The sequence below is a fragment of the Leuresthes tenuis genome, unplaced genomic scaffold, assembly GCF_036924035.1.
Source record: "Leuresthes tenuis unplaced genomic scaffold, fLeuTen1.0.hap1 SCAF_5, whole genome shotgun sequence".
In the NCBI taxonomy this organism is placed as follows: Eukaryota; Metazoa; Chordata; class Actinopteri; order Atheriniformes; family Atherinopsidae; genus Leuresthes; species Leuresthes tenuis.
The window spans coordinates 29,126,858-29,148,075 of NW_027325359.1; the positions used below are offsets into that span (position 1 = coordinate 29,126,858).

Here is a 21,218-nt window from a genome sequence, read left to right on the forward strand (position 1 = left end):
GAAATTACCGAATATTCTGGCATACAAATATGTGAGAGAAAGGAAAGATAATACCACACAGTGTGACATCACTTAATACTCGAAAAAGTCTTTCGGAAAGACACAAAATGTTTTGTAAAAGGCTATGCTTTATGTTGATCACCAGCATCACCAGTTTCCGGTCATTCCTGTACGAGTCACTGTGAGAAAAAAAAACTACCACCGGAAGGTGGGGCTGTAGGTCAAGGAAACGATACAGAAAGGTGGGCTCAAAGTCTCTTACCGGGGTCTGAAGTTACAGGTGGTGGCTACACCTTCTCCTGTCCACATAAGGTAAGTTAATCATTTGGTAATTTCTTTACCTTTAGCTATAACCTGACGTGTCGTTTCGTTGCCATGTTGAGGTGCCAGTTAGAAGTACACACAGCTGTTTTTTATGTGCTCTGCACCCGTATGCGGTGTGAAAACACAGTCAGGTCACGTAAACCCTCAGTCTTTTCCAAAATCCTTTTTTAAAATTCACTAATCGTACAAACAACATCGCTCTCTAATACATATATCCATGACCCATATATCGCCACGGATTAGTGTGGCCCGACATTGATTTGTCGCTAAAATCAGATTTACCTGCTTTAATTTATTTAACTTCTTTGCCGATATTAACAACAAGGAACTAAGAGTTTGGCAGTAATAAAAATAAAAAGTCATCTTTCACTCAATGTTCCGTTTCTGTGTAAGCAAATGTTATTTAAAGTGCCGTGATTATGAACGTAGTTTGGTGGAGGGAATCTGTGCTAGAAAGCTGCCAAAATAGTCACTTGGGACAGTTAATGACTGTTTATTGTGGAATCCCAATCACTACTGTTGTAAATTTAAAATTTTGTTGTCATGCTAGGTGATATGCCCTCTGATAGGCCATGTACCCCGTAGACCTGCCAGCTGTGGGTGACACTGAGCTGAAATCGGCATCTGAACATTACCTTTCTTCTCTGGATGCCAGATCTTGCCATAATGAGTGGTTTCAGTCATCAAAGACCTCAAAGGTACCATAACAGCTTTGTATGACTTTTACTAATGGTCCTCAACTGAGGAAAAAATAAAGAATGAAGAGCTTAACAAGAAATTTGTTGTAAGACGCTTTTAATTACATCACAGTTTAAAATATCTGAATGTTAATTAATTTCAATCTGTGTTTTTCCCCTAGAACTCAAAGGTAGTCACATTTTTTACATGAGAAACAACAAGTTTAGAATTCAAATATTTTATATTTTACATTATAATTAGCTTAATTATTTACCTGCTCACCAAGAATGCTGCAGTTTTTTTAATTAGTCAGTTAAATACTCGCTCATTTTATGCAAAGTACACATACACAAATACAAATAATACACTGTGATTTGGTATTAAAGTCCAGATTTAATTATAAAAAAATAGTTTAGGGAGGTTTTATTGCTTCATTATAAATCAAGCTGTTGTCTGGAGATCACAAGGTGCTTTTTTGTTTGTTATCTCATGATAACAAAGCTCTGTTTGGTGATAACCTGTCACTCACCTGTTTTTATCATTGGAAGTTCACTTGCAGTTTGATAAAGTTAAAGAAATAATCATTAAATTACTGTCTGCTTCACTTGATCATACCTGATCAAATCGCTCTCATGACTGTTTGAGAACAAACCTGAAGTTAAGCAGAAAGTATCTTATTATCATTGGGAAAGATACTGTTCTGTGCATCCAAAACCAAACAAATATCTATAATAATCAAGACTTTATCACCTCTCACTTCAATTCCTGCAGCAACTAAGTGGGAACCTGATGATTTTATATCATTACACCCTTTTTTAAAAGCCATTTCCATCTGTGCACAGGTGGCGATAACAGCAGCAAACGTAAGGCAGTTGCAGCTGTTCGAGGATGATCAACCTGCCTGTGCGCTGCTGGCGCTTCACCCTCCAGATGACCACACTCAAGGTTTGAACTAACATGTTCTTTTCTACAGGTGTTAAACAAAGACTAACCCTCGCTGCTCTACTGTTACCCTCCAGTTGTGGCGTTATACCTGCACGAGAAGTGGTGGCATTTGGATGACGTGTTGCGAACATCAAGTAAATCCAGATGTGGTTTAGTGTCAGTAAGTGTACCGACACATATATTCACACCATTGTAACAGTGTTATGTCACACAGCTTTACAGTCAGTCTTTACACCGTTTATGTCTTGTAAAATTTGCATTTCAGCCATACATTTAGCCAATCGTTACCTTTATAGTTTTACACTCTGGGGTTGAAACATCCCTGACTGTGAATCACTGATTGAGTCAAGAGGTCAAGAGTCAGTTTCAGTTTGCTCTTCTCATACAAGTAAAATCTGTTGCTTTTGTTTTTCTGAAGAGATTTGGTCTTTTCCCGTTGACTATTCAATAAAATGATCAACTGAACTGTTTTTATAGCTGGTTTTCAGTCATTCTTTCACTGATATCAGTGTGAAAATGACTTTAAAATTGTGTTTTGTGGTTCTTAAAAGGCTTTGAGTTTTCAAAATGACCATTGTTTAAGGTGTTTCGGGGCTTGTTGGTTTACAGCAACATTTTAGTTTCCATTTAGGATGAATTAAGTATTTGTTTTAATTTAAATTTAGGGCTATTTTCCTCTCTTTGGGAACTTAGTTATGTTGGTTTCTTCAGGCCTTGACCTTCAGTAGAGCTTCACTGCTGAGTGTGAAGCAGCTAGGATGAAAGTCTGTTCTTCCAAATCGGTGGCCGTAATTCTCAACCAGAAAAAGATGGAGGGCTTTCTCTGGGTCAGAGATGACTTTCTGCCTCAGGTGGAGGACTTTAAGTATCTCGGGCTCTCCCGTCTTCAGTGACGAAGTGACCCTTCGTCAGCAGAAATAAGGACGCTGCTCCGGAAGGAGAAGCTTTAGATTTACTGGTCTTTATTCGTTCCAACCCTCACGGATGGTCTCAGATCTGGGTAGTGACCGAAAAAATAAGATCATAGATAAAAGTGGTGGAAAAGAGTCTCCTTCCAAGGATGGCTGGGCTCAGCCTTAGAGATAGCTCAGAGTAGAGGGGCGACTCCTCCGCATCGAAAGGAGTCAGCTGAGGTGGTTCATCTGGTTAGGATGCCTCCTGGGAGGACCTGTTGCCTCTTGGACCCGACCTCGGATAAGCGGAAGATAATGGAGAGATTCTATCTTTGGGTGTGAGAGTTTCTAGTTTTAACTCCAATGTGTGAAGCTTTAGCAGCTCAAATATATATATATATATAATATATTTTTTTACAGTTAGGGACAAGTCAAAGTACTGTAGAGATGACTAAACAGCTGATTAAAATACATTATTTAAAAGCAAATTCAACATTTAAGAAGAAACAAACAAACCAAGGAGAACAAGTCAGACTTTTTACTTACTGAGCTCATAAATTCATGTCAAACTTTTTCTGTAGCTGGGATCAAATTTAAGTGTAGATTTAACTTATGAGCGTGTTGTCTGCAGGTGCAGTCGATTATGGAGAGAGTGATCGTGTTCCTGCTCAGTCAGGTGGTGGAGAGGCCTCCAGTTGGGGAGGTTTCGTTCTCCCTGCACCCCCGCTCAGAGAGCTGTAAAGTGCTTTGGAGGAACAGCCAGGCGGTCGGCTTCTACACCATCAAACACAAAGGTGGGATGGTGAAGGGTGGGACAGAGTGTGGAGGAGGACAAAAAGACAATAGTTAAATTATATCCACAAACGTTTCCAGATTATTTCCATCTGTGGGAGTGCGACGGGGGAATTTTACTCCTACAAAATGGAAAATGCCGATCAGCACGACACATTGTGTACCACTTGTTTGTTGTAATATTAGAGAATACGTTTAACTTCAAGCATCAGTAGCTGTAAGAAAGGGTTTGTTTGTTTCATCTTTCAACCCAGAAAGAGTTTGATTCCCTCCTACAGCTCCCAGCTCAGGCAGCTGTGCACGCTGTGAAGCACGTTTTAGACAGTAATGTTGGGGAACTTCGAGGTTATAAGTTAGAGTATAAACTTAAACTCCAGACTGTTGTTTAAAGGCCCTCCCAGCTCCAATTTAGTTCAGTTTTCCTGCAACATCCTTTTAACCCAAAAACATGGAGCTACAGAGGAATTTCTAAATGAGTTCATCAGAAAAGTCCAAATCTTGGGAAGTATTTTGTCAGTTACCAGAGAGGGATTCAGGACGCAGATGCAGGGTCGTGGTTTCAAGAGGGTTTTATTATAACCCTATGAAAATTAACGAACATAAAATCGCTCCACAACGGGAGGAAAACAGAAACGCTATGAACACTTCACAAAGCAAAGTCACGCTCTCAAAGTGAGGCGGATAAAACAAAGGCGCACTCGTTACAATAACAGAGGCTCTATAAAACTTTAAATTTAAGGCTCTCCTTTAACGGAGGCGACTTTGAATGGTTACAACGAAAAATCACTCCGTAAAAATGGAGGAAAAACAAAGGCTATGAAACTTACCGTCACAATAAATAAAATAAAGAGACAACATACTGGCACAAGACAAGGGAAACGCAGACTATTTGAACACACGAGGGACCAAGGGGAACAGGTGAAAACACTTGGGAATCAGGGAAGACAATCAGACGCTTGACACGGGAGGAAGGGCAAGTAACCTGAAACGAGAGGACAAGATTAGTGCTCTTTCAAAGTAAAACAGGAAATGACGGGACAAGATAAACCGTGACATATTTATGTCTTAGAAAGCCTTGAGGGTGAGGGGGTGAGATAGCAAGGTAGCTATCCATGATGATATCATCTACCTTTATGTTTAGTTGATGTAATTTTTGCATAGCTGCCCTTTGATATGCAAATATTACCAGTTCTTTGGAGAGTTGTAGACTCTAATAGTTCGTAATTACCAGGCACTTTTGTTGTCTCTGAACTTCAGTTTAAAGCCCTGAGATGATTTGACAACTAAAGTGGGATTCATGGTGGAATGTACATATGAACTGGCGCCTCTCCCATCCAAATACAGAGTGAAGGATTACTGGTGTTCAGCCAGTCCTCCAAAATGCTCACAGCACATGGTTGAAAGTTTGCTTCACTGGAAGGGAGGGGCGACCACAACAGATTGTGAAAAACAAAGGTGGAAAAACTCAGAAAGTAGCTGAACTGGACCATCTTTATTATTTTAACACAAAGGAGGTCTTTGTGCACATGGGTCTTGTAGCAGGTCTGAGCATACACCCATCCGTCACTGGGGGGCTGGAGCCTATCCCAGCTGCCATCAGCTGAGAGGCAGGGAACATGCCGGACAGATCGCCCCCCCAGCACAGGGCCACACATGAAACAAACAACCACACATGCTCACAATCACTCCTCGGGCCAGTTTAGAGGCACCAGTTAACCTGACATGCCTGTTTTTGATGGAGGGAGAAAGCTGGAGTACACACCACAGAAACAAACCACACCACACATGCAGCCCTCCTCAGATTCTTCTCCACATTTTTGAGGCAAAACACAACAATTGGTGTGTTTGCAAAGTTGTGTGGAGCACCAACACAGAGCAGATCTCCACCCATGGCCCTTAGGTGGTTGATATACCAGAAATCAACAGCTGTTTTACTCCTATTGTTCAATAAGACATATGAACATTTACATTATTCTTCAAACAAATCGATATTCGTGTTGTTTTTTTCTTTACAAAGCAGGTTAATGACAGTAAAGCCTTTATTTAACTCAGAAAACCTCTTGTTAATAGAGCCTTAGACACATATCTCTGACAGTTGTATGAAATGCAAATTAAATGTATACCAATACTGGGGATGCATGTGGAAATTATAAAATCACATGATAATATCCAGAGTATCTGTCAGTTTGAAATGATTGATGAAAGGTAGGTGTGTCCAAACAAAATGTTCAGCCTTAGGTCGATCACAGGATTTCTTCTGTCGCTTCATATTGGTCTGACTCAGCCCATTGGGAATTAATGAATTCTGTTTAGAAAGTAATAAAACAGCTTCGGTGAAGTGAAAAAAAAAAGCAGCTAAAGACTCTTAGCTCTTAGCTAAGGACATTCAGGTGATAAATATCCAGACGGATTTGTTTTAAATTAAAATATTTACTCCCCCTTGTGCTGTTTAAGGCACCCTGTGCGACAGCTGGAGCAGCTGCTGCTACCCGCTGCCCGTCCTGGACACGGTGCTGGTGAGGAGGAGCTGCAGGAGGAGAGGCTTTGGCCTTCAGATCCTGGAGGATTTCTGCTCCTCCTTCTCCACAGAGGAGTTTCTGGGAGTCAGCTCTCCTATATCACCCAATATGGCAGCAGGTCAGATGAGGTTCTCTTCTTCGGTTGCCAAAGTATTGCACTGCCTGCATTCATGCCAAAGGGGGAATAACAACGGCTACATACTCGGAAACACCCAACCACACACCCACTTGTTCATTTATGTTTGTTTGCAGATCAGACACACCATGTTGTAATGACATTTTAAGCTCAATTCCCAAACTAAAGCAACACTCATCAGAGATCCCAGATGTTAACAACCAAATCTGGAAGTTGGGGAGTGTGAGCACAAGATGTGTGACTCTCAAAAACGACCAAAACCAGACTTGGAAAATGCGTGTAAATACAGCAGCTGGATAATGCAGTTGGGACATAAATCAAGTATTTACATGCTTAACTAGATTCAAATGGGCCTAGGTGCTCTGTACATACTCTAAATATCAATCTTTTTGTAAAAATAAAGTGTGAGAGTATGTTAATACTGTTATAACACAGTTATTGTAGGAAGTTATTTAGGATGTTAAAGTAAAGCCCTTTTTACACTGGTCAAAAAGTTGCTAACATCTGTTTTTTAAATGCAATGTGGAAGTTTTTTTTAATCAGCATTCAGTCCTGCATCAAATGACTTGTTTATCGGCTCAGGCTCCGATCGGTATTGATTTTTATGTGAGGGTGCAGACAACTCACAGACTTAACTAGCCTATTCAGTCCAGAGAGTCGTACTTATCAGTATGTCTGATGCGTCTCTGATGGGTTTCACTCTGGATTTCTACTGTAGAGATCTAGGTAAGTCACACAAAACTGAGGATTTCTTAAAAAAGCTAAACTTTGCTGAATCTTTCAATGAATCTTTATATATGTTTCGGTCTTATCTGACGGTAAAACAGAAAGTAAAGAACATTGAAAGGACATGATCTCCATCCACCTCTTCACCTTCATATGTCAAACAGTTTGTTTCCTCAGTTTGTTTGTGTGTGAAAATGCTGTCAAGCATATGAAATCACCGCCTGGCTGACTGTATAAAGAGCTGAAGACTCATTGTGACTGGTCTAGTTTTCTTACCTCTACTTGGGTTTTTCCAGAGGTGACACAGCATCTATTGAAACGTCTATCAAAGCTGCAGATTTGTAGTTTTAGCCAGGATAATTCATCCGATTCACCATCCCACAAGTCTCTTCTTTCACTGAAAAGACCTGCAATGCTCCTCGTAATGGTTCACAGTTTATTCCAGCGTGCATTTAGTTTACAGCTGCCCCCTTTTCAGATAATTAAACCTACATATGTTGATGAGTAAGCGGGTCAGTGGGCGAGTATTCCTGAACGGGATGGTTAACAAAATGTTTTGTGTTTGCTTTCACTCAGACGAGCAGGAAGTGTTTAAATTTTTCATGTAAAAGTCTGAATTCTTTATAAAAAAAAGACCCATAGAGACACATAAGGGTAATTAAAAAAGTGAAATAAACCAGAATTATCTCTTAAGGTGCATGCAGCAGGTCACGTGACACTTAAGTCCGCTCAGGGTTTGTTAATGCTGTGCATTCAGTGATCAGGAGGTTCCTGCAGCAGCACGAGGAGTTTCGGGAGTGTCTGTACGAGGTGGAGGCTCCGGGAGGCTGGACTCAGCGGCGAAACATCTGGCTTAATATCCAGCTTGGCCGCTACTCTCTCAGTATGTTTTATTAGCTTACATTAGCTTAAAGATTAGATGCTGGCAAGAATTTCACATTTTATAAATGTTTGCTCAACTAAATCATTCAATAAAATGTCTGGCTATTGACATAAGGTGTGTGACATCATTTTAATCGAACTTTACTATTTGTTTAGGCATTAAAGAGGAGAGCGGTCCACCATCAGGACAAATGCAGCAGGTGAGAAACTCACTTTCTTTTAAATGAAATTGAATTAATACTTTTTAATGATAACTACAGTTTGTGGTAGTGGAGCGGAGAGAACCCAAATGCAGGTCAGCAGACTGGAAGCAGACAGAGAACTATTGATGACAAAATAGAAACGGTGCTTCGGTACGTACTGTAGCGAACTCAAGTGTGGAATTTAATACAAACTTAAGATTTTAAATGACTGCAACATTCTTTTGTGGGGATGGTCAGTATGGAAATACCAGATGGGGGATTCTACATCAAAGAAGAGAAATTTACAACCACCTTTGCCCACAAAAGCATTTTTGGGGGAGTTTTCTCATCCCCTCTTTCCACAGACCTGTGCCATAAATTTAGATAAATGCATTAATAGCTTAGTGCTAACTAAGCTGAACAAACAACGGACCCTCTCAGGAGAGTATTGGGGAAAACCAGAACAGGACCCCTCCCACCATATATGGTTCAAAGTAAACAATGGTGACAGTTTGCCCTGACTCTGATTCAAGCCAGAGACAGTCGCTGCACGGACCTCTCAAAGGATCTCACCCTGAATCACTTTTTGGCTGAATCTTGAAACTGTATTAAATGTGCTTTGTATCTTTGTACAAGTTCTTTCATGTTCTCAGTGATATCACAAGCTGCATTTTAATACCTTTTTCATGATCATACGCGGAACGATACGGAAGATATTATTATTTTGGAAAATTACTAATCATCCTATGGAGCCACATTGCCCCTGAGTGGTTCATAGTACTGAATAGTTAAACCCAAACTAATCAACAACTTGCATATGACATGTGACATTCATATGAAATAATGCAACTATTAACCAATTCTTCAGCTGTTTCTTATTGTATTCTGTGTTTAACACAGGAAAATAACATTGGTTGGTTCGTTATTCATACGTCATAACTTTCCATCTGAATTTTGAGACTCATAACCATCATGTTATGTTATGTTGTTTTTGATGTCTTTATATCCTAAGTTTATGCTATATCTTTACCCTTTACATCTTAACAAGTTATGGTGTTTTATCCTCTGAACAAATGTTTATGAGACGGAGGAATGCAGGAGTCGAATTCCTTTGACCCAAACCTCCTTGCAGGTCGCCTTACAAAATACGCCCAGGCAGACGTCACAACAGTTTCAGGCATACCATTGGCTGAAAGTGTAGCGTAGGCCTACGTCATGCCCCGCCTCCGCGAATCAAACTCCGGAACCCGCGAGGAAAAGTCAGAGTTATTGTCCGGTCATGGCATAAGATCGCATAAGTTCTTGAACAGAATATGGACGGAATATTGAAAGAGAATATTGAAGGTCCAGATCAGTAGAGAAGATGAAGAGCAGAGAGCTCGAGTTGATGGAATGAGAGTCTGGCGGAGAGTCTTTGAAAATGGCAGGAGAGGAAGATGAGATGGAAGAAGAAGGTCCGAACAAAGACAGAAAGAGAAGAATGTAGTAGAAAGATACATTTTGCGTTTTTGTTCGTCCATCATCCTGTCTCCTTTCTATAGCACGTTTTAAACTCTGCTGCTGCAGCCTCCTCACCTATTTTTCATCACCAAAAGGAGCCAGCGTTCAGCTTGTCAACCTTTTTGTCAATCTTTTGTGAATTTAAGTTCACCTCATCAGAGTTGGTCAGCAACCAAAACCAACTCGACCCTTGGACAAACTGTCCATTATTTGCTGTGAATTCAGACACACTACCTCGCTCGTCTTCAAGCTACCAGAAGGAAGGCTTATTAATCCGGCGCAGGAAAGCGACCGGTCCAGTCCCTACAAGTCAACCACAACGAAGGCCGCGAGACGCGGAACAGAGAGAGACCCAGTGGGACCCGCTGGCGATGACCTGTGGTTCGGAGCTGACCTAACCGTAAGATCTGCCCTGTTCTTACATTTCAGACGGTATGCGGTGGGTGTCGAGAGAATTCGCTGTTAAAATGATAAATCAACCCAAGTTGTTAGCTTTTAAATTCAAATAGTAACACAACGCGACTATTTGAATGATTCCGGTATCCATCCATCCCCTCCCCTTAGTTCTTTTCAATTCACTAAGTGTTTATTATATAATCATCCATATTCAAAGCATTTCTCCTGTTGTCTTAAGGTTCATGTCTTTGGTCATGTCATTTTAATAAATAGTTCATATATATAAATATAAAATTAACCGGCTTTTGTGTATGTGTTCTTTACGTACGTGTGAGTCCAACAAAACGAGAATTCACGAGTAGTGACTATATGAGACTGGAATTTATTAGTTATTAATTAATCATTGATTATTAATTTAACATACCAGAATCGTAAGATTCTGTCTTTTTCCTTCGATTGAAGGTGGTGCCCTAAAACGAGGTTAAATAAGGCTTATTCAGATAGTGAGAACTTTCGGATAAATCCTTATATCTTATCACATCACGCTACGTGTGTCTGCTATAAATATATATTGTTGGTGCCTTGTGTGCCGGCGATATATAATTTGGCTACAGTACTGAACCCTATGTGGAAGTTTTGATTCGAAACACTGTCTGTATCAAGAGAAGGACGTCTTGCTTCAGAACTGAAAGTGAAACATATGTTCCTCTAAACTGCAGTTTCCTCTAAACTGCACCCCACTTGAAATAAAATATCCTTCCTTCCATGCAAATAATACTAACACAAGAAGTCACAAGAGACAAAAAGACAAGAAAACATTCCACTGTAATATTTTAAAATCACATTTGTTTACACAGAGATGTTTCGAACATTTCAAAAGTTTGATTCTTTGTCAAAGGACCAAAACTGGAAGTAGATGACAAGAATCTAATGGCCCTTTTCCACAAGTACTTACTCAACTCGACTCAGTTTAAGTCTTTTCCATTACAATGGAGTACCACTTCAGCCTGGGAGAGGTCGTTATAACAAGAGGGCCCGAAAATCCTGGGACGTTATTTGTATGCGACACCTTCTCATTTGGGGTCGCTCCATCTTGTTCTCACTGGATTCTTTCGTCAGCCATCAAGCACAGAAGCGTCTGCACATCATCGTTGGACCACGGTGTTGGTTTGCGTGTAGCCGTTTACCTCATTGACGATCACAGAAATAATAAAATGTCACGGTTACTGTTGCAGAGTTTTTAAAAATGGCGGGGTTCTTGTGAAGGAGTCGCTTTCATGACTCATCCAGTGACATCACCTCCCTGGCCAATCAGTGGCCTGCAGTCTGTAGACGTCACATTTTCGGCTCGACTCAGCTCACTTGGAAGCCCGGATGAGTAGGTGTGAACATGTACCTGGTACCAGGTGCTACTAGCTAATGGAAAACCCTAAAAACTGAGTCGAGTTGAGCCGAGTAGGTAAAAGAAGAACACAGAAGACTGTGATCACAGAAAAGGCCAAAAACACAAAAAAGCATGAAGTAACTATGAACAACAAGACAAATCACAACTAGTCAGATGCAAATGGAATAAATCCGAATTAAAACCAAAGACTAAATAACACAAACAAGAAAAAACAAACCTTAATACCAGGAGCCTTTTCTGTAAGTGTGTATTCAAGTTTTAGTTTGATTAAATTGTTTCCTGGTTCTCATCAAAACGTTAAATCAGCAACATATCAGTTCGGGTTAAAGTCGGTTGGGAGCAGGTTTATCCACTGTCAGTATGAATGCATTGTGTACTTTGAACAGTGTTATATAAATCCTCCTCTACATTGTTGTGCCGCTGGGTGCAATTGGTGTATCGATCATAAAAACAGAAGCTAATCCCGGCACTAATCATCTATGACTGGAGGATGAATGTTTCTGGAGTCAGCTGGTGCTCCATTTTTTTCCTTTCTTGTTTCCTAATATGTTCATTTGAACTCATTGAAATATGCATGTTTTTTTACATTTAGCTTTTTCCAGGTGCTTGTCAGCCTTTTGATTGACTTTTCATCCATAAACACTGTAAATGATGCAATACTGTCATATCAACAGCTCTGATAATCTCTACATTGTGCTTAGCTGAGTCAGCTTTTGCAGAGTTGTGATACAGTGTGTTTACGTACATTAGCTGTCATCGAAACCTGGACATCAGGTGTTTAATTTAATGTAGTAAACGCAAAGATAATAAAGTGGTTTCTCCAGTCACACCAAAAACCTTAACAGCTCTAATATATAGATACAGTTACACTATTGATCCGAGAAGGAGCTTAGGAGTGTAGCGGTAAATTAGCATCAGATGCGAGTAAACAATTCTTTCTCATCAACAGTAATGGACCAAGCTGGAGATGAAAAAAGCGTAACTCATAGAAGTGCATGTTTTATATATCAATGTCATGAAGTAATTGTACTTGGAGATCTACATCTTTTTCAGAAACATGCTGATAATGTAATGTTAACAAACCGAGAGCAGTACACGGCTTTCAATGTAGCAACGAGAGTGAGGAGAGGACGAGTGTTGTGTTAAAAATACAAGAAGCTGTTAGAAACACAAGAAGCTGGCTTTATCCATCTAGCAGGGTGGACTGAGTGGGCGGGGCTTGGTAGAAGGAGGAGGAGTGAACTTAATGAGTGATGTCATTTTGAAATGAAAATCAGAACGGCTTGTTAAATGAGTTTTCAAATTTTCAAACAAAGCATAACTAAATAAAAATATCAAGGTTGTGTTTTTGGGCAGTTTTACACTTGCTGATGTCTTCGGATACCCTAATATATAATCCCAGGAACAGAAAAAAGTCATTTTTTACATAATATTTCACCTTTAAGAGTGCTCTTTCTCAACATCATTGAAGGCTGCAGGAAAACCTTTTGTTTATAAAAACCTATTATATGTGATCTGATTACAAATGATGGTTGGTGGGGGGAGTGATGACAATGTAATGGACATTTCATTAGAATATATAAATGAAAGCAGATGTGTAAGGTGTGTTTATCGAGCTGATTATGCTTTTCTGCATGCAGATTCATGGAACGGACCTGACCTCACAGAGCACCTGTAACATGAACGCTCCTCTGCTGACGGCCTCTGCTGAGCGACAGATTAAACCTTACGATGTGAACCAAGGACAAACCTCCCCGAGCAGCGAGCTCTCCGGGACAGGATGTAGCTCGGCAGCCCACGCTGCTGATGTTGTGGACTCTGAGCTGCTCACCAGGCCCCAAATCACAGAGCAGGCGCTGAAATCCAAGGCGGCTCTGTCAACAAAGCACAGTGGCGAAGAGCCAGAGGAAATGCAAAGAGGGGCCAAAAGAGCCAGAGTCACACATCGGGCCAAAGTGCACAATTGTGCAATGTCACTGAAGTGACTGACATCCACCTAAACCTTATAGATGACTGTATTTCTGTATTAGAAAGGGAAAAGTTTGAAGTTCTTACACAGAAAAAAATTATATAGTAAAATATAGTTTATGTTGCTGTGTTTCCCGCCCGTTTCTCAGGACAATCAAATGAAAGTCACGGTTTTGTCTCTTTTTTGTCATTTTCAAGCAACAAGAGTGAAGATGGAGGGATCACAGTGCTTCTCAGCTCAGAACAGTTGTAGTAACCCTCAATCTGTATTTATATCACACTTTTTCAAGCAATAATGCAACTCGAAGTGCTTAACAAAGCAAAAAAAGAACACAAATAAAGAATAAAAAACAAAATATAAAGAAATTTTAATGAATGGCAACTCTGATAAAAACATTTAAAAGTGAAATGTTGATAAAAACAACAAACAAATGTATAAAAAGAAGTGAAAACAGAATAAAACACGAAATATCCAAATTTATTGAAATTGTTCAATAAAGAGGAGGAAAAAACGCTTTTTGACTTCCTGTTTACATTGACTTTTTCAACCTAACCTTCACAGAATGCTGTCCCCGCCGTCGGGACATGCGCTGTTAAAAACCGAGCGCTTCTCTGTCGTGCAGATGTCGGAACAGGAAGTTTTGGAAATAGGAGAAATCTCGGGGAAGGGAAGAAAAGAAAAGTTAACATTTTCTGAAAGATGAGCCGAATTTATCACAACACGTCTTTACAAAACAAACCGGTACATAATGAGAAGTTTGACCGTGTGTGGTCACCGTCAACGTATGAAAGGTAGGGGCTTAAAGTTAGGGCGGTTATCCCTGATAGGCGGAGGCCCTACCAAACCCCAGAGGAAAACTGACATATTTTCATTTTTCTCACCACAAAGAGCAAATCGGCCTACTTTACTCATTTTAACGGGTTATTTTGAAGGCAAAAATATTACGGGTGTATTCGATACAGTATTGATGGACTGTGGCACTATTTCACCCTACAGGAACATGCAGCTTTTGCAGAAATTCAGCATCAACAAACACTTCATAACACGTTAAATATCAGGACATTGGCTGTAATAAGCCAGAACCTGATCCCAACACTCACATGGGGAAATTTCTGACCTCAGCAATTAAGCGATAAAAGTCTCTTTACTCGAGATAATTTGATTAATATGTTAAATTATTAGTGTAAACTAAATATTTCAGATTTTCCTAGATAAACAAAACTCATATGCACACATCACATCTGTTAAAAAAATAGTTTGACAGTTTTGCAACATTTTAGGGATCAAGTTATTAATTTAGATGACTGCGGGCTGTGTACTGTATTCATGTGTAAACAAGCTACTACAGCTCTGATTCTACAGTTGATTGAATCTCCATTTCCCATTTAATCTTAACCAAAATATAAATTATATTTACAGTTACTGCAAGCTAACACCTTCTGAGAAAGTGTGAGCAATGTTGGGTTTGTTGTTTTCCTAAAAGTATCAATTGAATTATTTGATATAGCCAAGTCTTTTCTTCTCTCACACAGCGGTCCTGGAGTCCTTCTGGAAGGAAAGCTGCTGGATGTTTCCAGACATTCAATCAGCGACACCAACGGTCAAAAGGTACAGTTGTAAAATCCAGTTACTCATCAGGAAAATACAAAAAATATATATTTATGCTTTTTTTTTTACCATGAAACTGAGTATCTAAAGCTGTTCTGTCTATTCTATTTGAAAGGGTTGTATAGTCTTTTAAAGAAACACTACATTTCTAGAAGTTTGTGAACCTTAAATGTATGTGTTTCTGACTCATTCTGAAGTAGAACCTTTGTTATGCACATTTTTTGGGCCTAAGCTGTTTTGGAGCACCTGCAGGCTGAGGACTTTACGGTACCACAAAATGCACCTGCAACTAAATAAAAAACGACTTTTGCCACAGTAAATAAATCACAAATGAAGTTTAAAAAAAGAAAGAACAAAACTCGATGACCCAAGACAAGGTTGTTTCAGGAAGTGAGGAAAAAGAGAGACACGGGACAAGAATAAAAATCTGATTGGATTTTATTGCTCAGAGAAAAACATAAGGAAGATAGATAGATTCAGAGTTGGCTTCTTGGTTCTTATCAATAAGTAACTGATTAGCTCTCTTGTTCTGCTGCTTTTGCATTTGTTCTGTCCACTGTCCTTTGCCCAATTGACCGTGTTAGACTTTAAGTCAGGTTTCTTTCTATAACACTTTTAAAAACCAAACACATCGGTACTCAAAGTGCCGTGACCCGACCTCAGGTAAGCAGAAGATAGTGGATGGATGGATGGAGTTGTGGTGTAAAAATGCTGCTTGAGCAATGATATTAGATTATATTTCACCAATGTGAACAGCAAAACATCCACATAGAAACTGTAAATATGGCCCTCTGTGTGCGGTGGATTGTTATTATTGTTGTTTTACCTTTTTGCTCGTTTATGAATGTGATGGCGGCTAAATACGCAGCACTTGGAGTCCCTACGGGGACAATAAAGTGTATCATATCGTATAATATTTTTATTCACTGAGAACCTTTAGATTTATAGAAACACTGACAAGAAAGTAAAGTGCTGTTACAAATTAAAGACCTAGATGTAGCAAGCTTCTTTCTCCTTCTCCCGTACTGATAAACGTAAAAATGTTGGATGTGGGCAGAGTTGATTAGTCCAACACCTTTCCTGAAGTCTCGAGAAGAGGCTGCTTGCAGAAACTTTACTAAGCTGGTGTAAACATAGACTTTTAATCCGTGTGAAAAATACTTTTTTGGACTTTGTGAATGTCTGTCTGATAGCAAAAAGGTTACAAACCACCGCCTGAAGTAAAAATTTAGAAAATATCACACTTAACATAACCACCGGCAGATAAAATTCAAACTACCACTTGTTTTTGTTGCTTTCATCGCGTAACACTCCCAGGTCCGTTTCTACGTGCTGTACATCAAACCCGGCCGCATCCATCAGAGGAAGTTTGACGCCTGCGGGAAGGAGATCGAGCCGAACTTCAGTGACACCAAAAAGGTCAACACTGGCTTCCTCATGTCCTCCTACAGTGAGTGGACAACAACAAACATCTGAGTTGACATTTGAATCTTTCCTCTCCTCTGTAAATGTTCTTTTTGGAGGGTTTTGTCACTTTGATTCTGTCTGCCAGAGTGAGCGGTCAAAATAAATCCTAAACTTCAGCTTATTTAAGTTGAATTTGTGAAATATGAACTAAAAATTTAAATTAGATTAAAAAAAAACACATATACACACTTTGTTGAGACATACGTTTTCATTTATTTTCATTTTTAAGTAGAGCAAATCACTTCACCTGTTTAGGTGAAATCTGCCAATAAATATATAAATCTGTGGACCAGAGTTTTTAAGTGTTCAGATGGAGTTTATTGCTGAAGCTTCTACATGAAAAGGGACGAGTTTCTCAGTCTTCAACTATAGATAGTTAGATAGTTATAGATAATGCAAACATGGAACAAAAGGTAGGACGAAACATCCAGTATGAGGAAAATACATCTGATATTCCCTTAATTCTGTGGGGTGAGGATCTTCTACATCTTAAATGTGTGTCTCGTCTTTAAAGAGGTGGAAGCTAAAGGGGAGTCAGACCTTCTGTCTGAGGAGCAGCTTTCAGCCACGGTGAACAAAGCTGAGCTGGTTATGATGACCGACAAACACGGACCTGCTGGGACATGGGCCTTCTGGTACCCCGAGTCAGAGATGGACAAAACGGAGCTGGAAACAGGACAGGAAGTACGACTGAAGACCAGAGGAAACAGTCCTTTCATATGTGAGTCTGCGTTACTTTAAGTTAAAATTACTAAAAACACATTTTTAGGATGAAGTTCATTTGTGACCTATATTAATAAAGGTAAAAAAAGTCTCTTTTTCAGGGATACCATGAAAGAACGTTTCTGTATTTGTGACGTTAGCTGAGAACTGATTTTATTCTGTTGACATAATGATCTTAATTACCTGTGATTATAATGTAAAACAAAACATTAAGAACAAGACAAAATAATTTAATTAATTTGACAATAAGGAAAAAAGGGAAAACTGTATCATTTGACCTCTAAAATATATAAAATGATATAAAACTTCTACTTTTAAAGCTTCTTTTTAAGCAATTTTACTGAAGCTTAATTTTAGAATAGTGTCTCTGTGTTTCATAAAGGTGTTTCACACTGCCTAACACTAAATGTCTATTCTTCTTTAGCATATTTTGTGCACCGTGACAGAAGGAAAATGAGTCTCGGCTAGTTGCTCATTAGGTTGTGGAGAGCAAAAGTCCTTTCATAAGGCAAGGGTGATGTGAAAGAATAAGTTATCTCCTGTTATCGATGCTTCAGCTAACAACGTGCTGGTGAGGAGGTTGAAACCTTATCCAGTTGGTCTGACCCAGGGATCCTGGTAGGTTTATTGTAGCAAGACACATCTTTTTATGAAAATTTCTAAGACACACCCATCTGTCTAACATAATACAACTTAATTTACATAATTTCTCTATAAAAAAATGTTCACTTTATTTAAAGAAATTCTTGTGTTTCAGCAAATTAATACAAAGTAAACAGTCCATAACTATAGAATATTGAATTAAAGAACTAAATAATAAATCACAATAAAATATACCTTTCATATAATCTATTGAAAACGTTTCATATAACCTAGTGAAAACCTTTCATAAAACCTAGTGAAAACCTTTTATTTAACCAAGTGAAAACCTTTCATATAAACTAGTGAAACCTTTCATATAACCTAGTGAGAACCTTTCATATAAACTAGTGAAAACCCTTCATATAACCTAGTGAAAACCTTTCATATAACCTAATGAAAACCTTTCATATAACCTAGTGAAAACCCTTCATATAACCTAGTGAAAACCTTTTATATAAACTAGTGACAACCTTTCATATAAACTAGTTAAACCTTTCATATAACCTAGTGAAACCTTTTATATAACCTAGTGAAACCTTTCATATAACCTAGTGAAAACTTTTCATATAACCTAGTGAAACCTTTCATATAACCTAGTGAAAACTTTTCATATAACTTAGTTAAAACCTTTCTTATAACCTTGTGAAACCCCTTTATATAAACAGTTGCAGTGGTGATCCAGTTACTCTTAATCTTATTGGAGGAGGCGTTTGTTAATTTTATAAACTATAAAAAGTATTATTTCAGCCAGGAGTCATAATGATGCAATGAGGAAAATATTTTGATACTATAAAGATATTTAAGCTCCTCTGGATGTCATTTTGCTGCTTTAAAAAACTTACTTTCTTTCCTATCCTCTAGTCTCTTTGGCCAAAGTGGACAGCGGGACGGTGACAAAGTGTAACTTTGCTGGAGATGAGAAAGCCGGAGCCTCATGGACGGACAAGATTATGGCCAACAAGGCCGACATCAGCAGCTCGCAGGAGCCTGGAGGAGGAGGAGGAGAGGGAGCAGAGGAAGACGAATGGGTGAGAGCCAAATCTATACCAAATAAAAACTGGGTCTCCTGGCTTGGAAATTTGCAGTCTTGTATTTTCTTGCTAATATCTGAAAGCTTTCCTCGTAATTTCCCAAATATGAGCTGCAGACTGCACATTTCCAAGAAATTATAATACAATTAGGTATCAATCATAAGGAAAATGCGAGTTTCATGCTATGATATAGTAGGATAAAATCTATGCTCTCGGCTGCTGTTGATTGTTTTGTGTTTCATGCTGTTATGACAATCAAATAATTATACTAAATAGTTATACTCACCATTACTTTTCCAACTAATTTAGAAATAAAGTGACTGGGTGTGTTTCCTTTTCCTGAAAACACCAAATAGAACAAGCAGGTCCTTTTTAACTGTGGCGACTCATCTTTTTCTGTCCTATAATGATTAACTGTGATGAATACATGGGCAAAGGCTTCATAATAGTGAGTTTTATGAACTTGTGAGAAAATTGGCAGGAAATTACATGAAGATCAGAGTGTTTGTTCAGTTATTTAGTCCCTCACAGTTAAGGTGTAGGCGGTGTGTTAACGGTCAGACTGCTGACAGGCTGTTGATGGAAACAAGTCTCCCAGTTTGTCTCTGTGGACCACATTATTTAACCCACTGTTCAGTGTTTTTAGATTTCACCAGTGGATGCAAACGGAAAGACATTCACAGATATTTTGGTCCTGTAATTTATGATAGTGCCACCCCCTCCCCAGGGCCTTTCTGTCCAGAAAGGAGTCATTCTTTGTTCTTTTAGCTGTCCGAACATTAAGATGTGGTTTGTGAGTTTTCTGTTAGGAAATAAAATAGCACCTGTCTGATTCTTTGAACACCCCCAGCGCTGTATTTAGCTCCTCAGTTACTCGCCTTGACTCTTTCTTCGAGATCAATGATTTGTGAACCCTTTATCTCACACGATTCTTTTCCCTCTTGGCACCATAAGTAGTCAGCTGAACAGCAACAATTCAAAATGAGGATCAGCTGCCGCATATCAGTCAATGAAGACTGAATTCGAAGTGTTTTTCTCCCAGTTTCTTGATGGATGTGACATGGAGAACAAACTGATTAATGCACTGGAACGGACAGCAGAACCTGTCGCTGCCTCATTTGTTATAAACACGCTTCTTGTTTTTTTTCTCCTTCAGGACGATTGAGGAACCGTCTCTCTCATCAGACTCTTGGCTCTGATCCAGTCTCCATGGTGGACATTAAACAGTCTCACATACGGGAACTCGGGGCTGGAAACTTGCTCCACCTCTGCATGTTGGACTGGATGCTTACATCTCTGAAACACTGCTCTTCTCTTGTTGTATGATTTAACATAGAACCCACTCATTTTAATAGATGGGACTACCCAACATACCTGCAAACACAACTATGTCCTGCTTTTAATTGCTGTTACAAATGAATTTTTCAACACACTTATATTGCATTCTGTATCGGAGACACTTTGTATTTAAAGCCTTTTCGAAACAAACACCTGCTTCCTGTCATAAAGCTTTTCTTTTGAGTTTTCATCATCGATTCACCTCTGGAACAACCTCAGCTGCTGTATTAACAGTGGAATAGCTGGTCCTCATCTTTCTATGTATCTTTTAACATATACAGAATAATTGCCCTGACCACATGAGGCGTTTTGGGGGGGTCCTTACAGGCCTGGACACGCCCACTTGTACAACAGACCCAGCCTGAATAACAGAACTTATTGTTGAAAATGTACGTTATTTGAAAGATCCCAGGAATATGTTGTGCTGTTGGCTGTGATAGCAGTCGACAAAGAAACCCCAAAATGCAGTTTTATTCCATCCCAAAGGACGTAGACCAGCGGAATAAATGGTTAGCTGCAAGAACAAGAAACCACTGGCATGATCTGGGTGAACCACAAACAGTCTAGTTTACACGAAAAGACGAACATACGTTTCCCTTCTTAGATGATAAAGCATGGATGTCAGCTGGCAGCTAAGGTGGGAACGTAAACGTTAGCGCCGGAGCGAGCAGCTCGCTAGCTAACAATCAGGGTAATGTTAGCGGTAAACTAGTACCAAAACCACACGTTTAAAAACTTATTGAATTATTTACAAGTGCTGTGATGACATGTAATTTCTTTGCCTCCAGGTGCCATAACTGTGATTCCTTCACTCATCCAGCAACAGCTGGTAGGCATCCATGCTCTTAAAAGCCATCAGGCTTTGTAGGGATTGTAGATTGTGGATCAAATAAGAGATCAAATAGGGAACGAGAGTTGGGAGTTGGGTTTTGCAGAAGTTAGCGGACAAAATGCTGTTGATAGTATCAAATACTCGATTATAAAGTGAGCAGAAGAAAACCGGATCAATGTCCTAATTATAGTTGGATACAGTCTATTTTTCAATTACTCGTATCAACTAAA

General features: G+C 39.2%; 2 protein-coding genes across 2 annotated transcripts; both read left to right on the forward strand.

Moving 5' to 3' along the window:
- Positions 1 to 255: 255 nt before the first annotated feature.
- fam169b (family with sequence similarity 169 member B) lies at positions 256 to 13,855 on the forward strand. Its single transcript, XM_072386587.1, has 9 exons — positions 256 to 312; positions 875 to 1,022; positions 1,845 to 1,947; positions 2,022 to 2,107; positions 3,472 to 3,634; positions 6,087 to 6,269; positions 7,771 to 7,896; positions 8,052 to 8,095; positions 13,019 to 13,855. The coding sequence occupies exons 2-9, from the start codon at positions 897 to 899 to the stop codon at positions 13,361 to 13,363; spliced, it is 1,176 nt and encodes a 391-aa protein (XP_072242688.1). The 5' UTR covers positions 256 to 312; positions 875 to 896; the 3' UTR covers positions 13,364 to 13,855.
- Positions 13,856 to 13,937: 82 nt separating this feature from the next.
- arpin (actin related protein 2/3 complex inhibitor) lies at positions 13,938 to 20,306 on the forward strand. Its single transcript, XM_072386588.1, has 6 exons — positions 13,938 to 14,138; positions 14,880 to 14,955; positions 16,273 to 16,405; positions 16,937 to 17,143; positions 18,649 to 18,815; positions 19,975 to 20,306. The coding sequence occupies exons 1-6, from the start codon at positions 14,047 to 14,049 to the stop codon at positions 19,981 to 19,983; spliced, it is 684 nt and encodes a 227-aa protein (XP_072242689.1). The 5' UTR covers positions 13,938 to 14,046; the 3' UTR covers positions 19,984 to 20,306.
- The last annotated feature ends 912 nt before the right edge of the window (positions 20,307 to 21,218 follow it).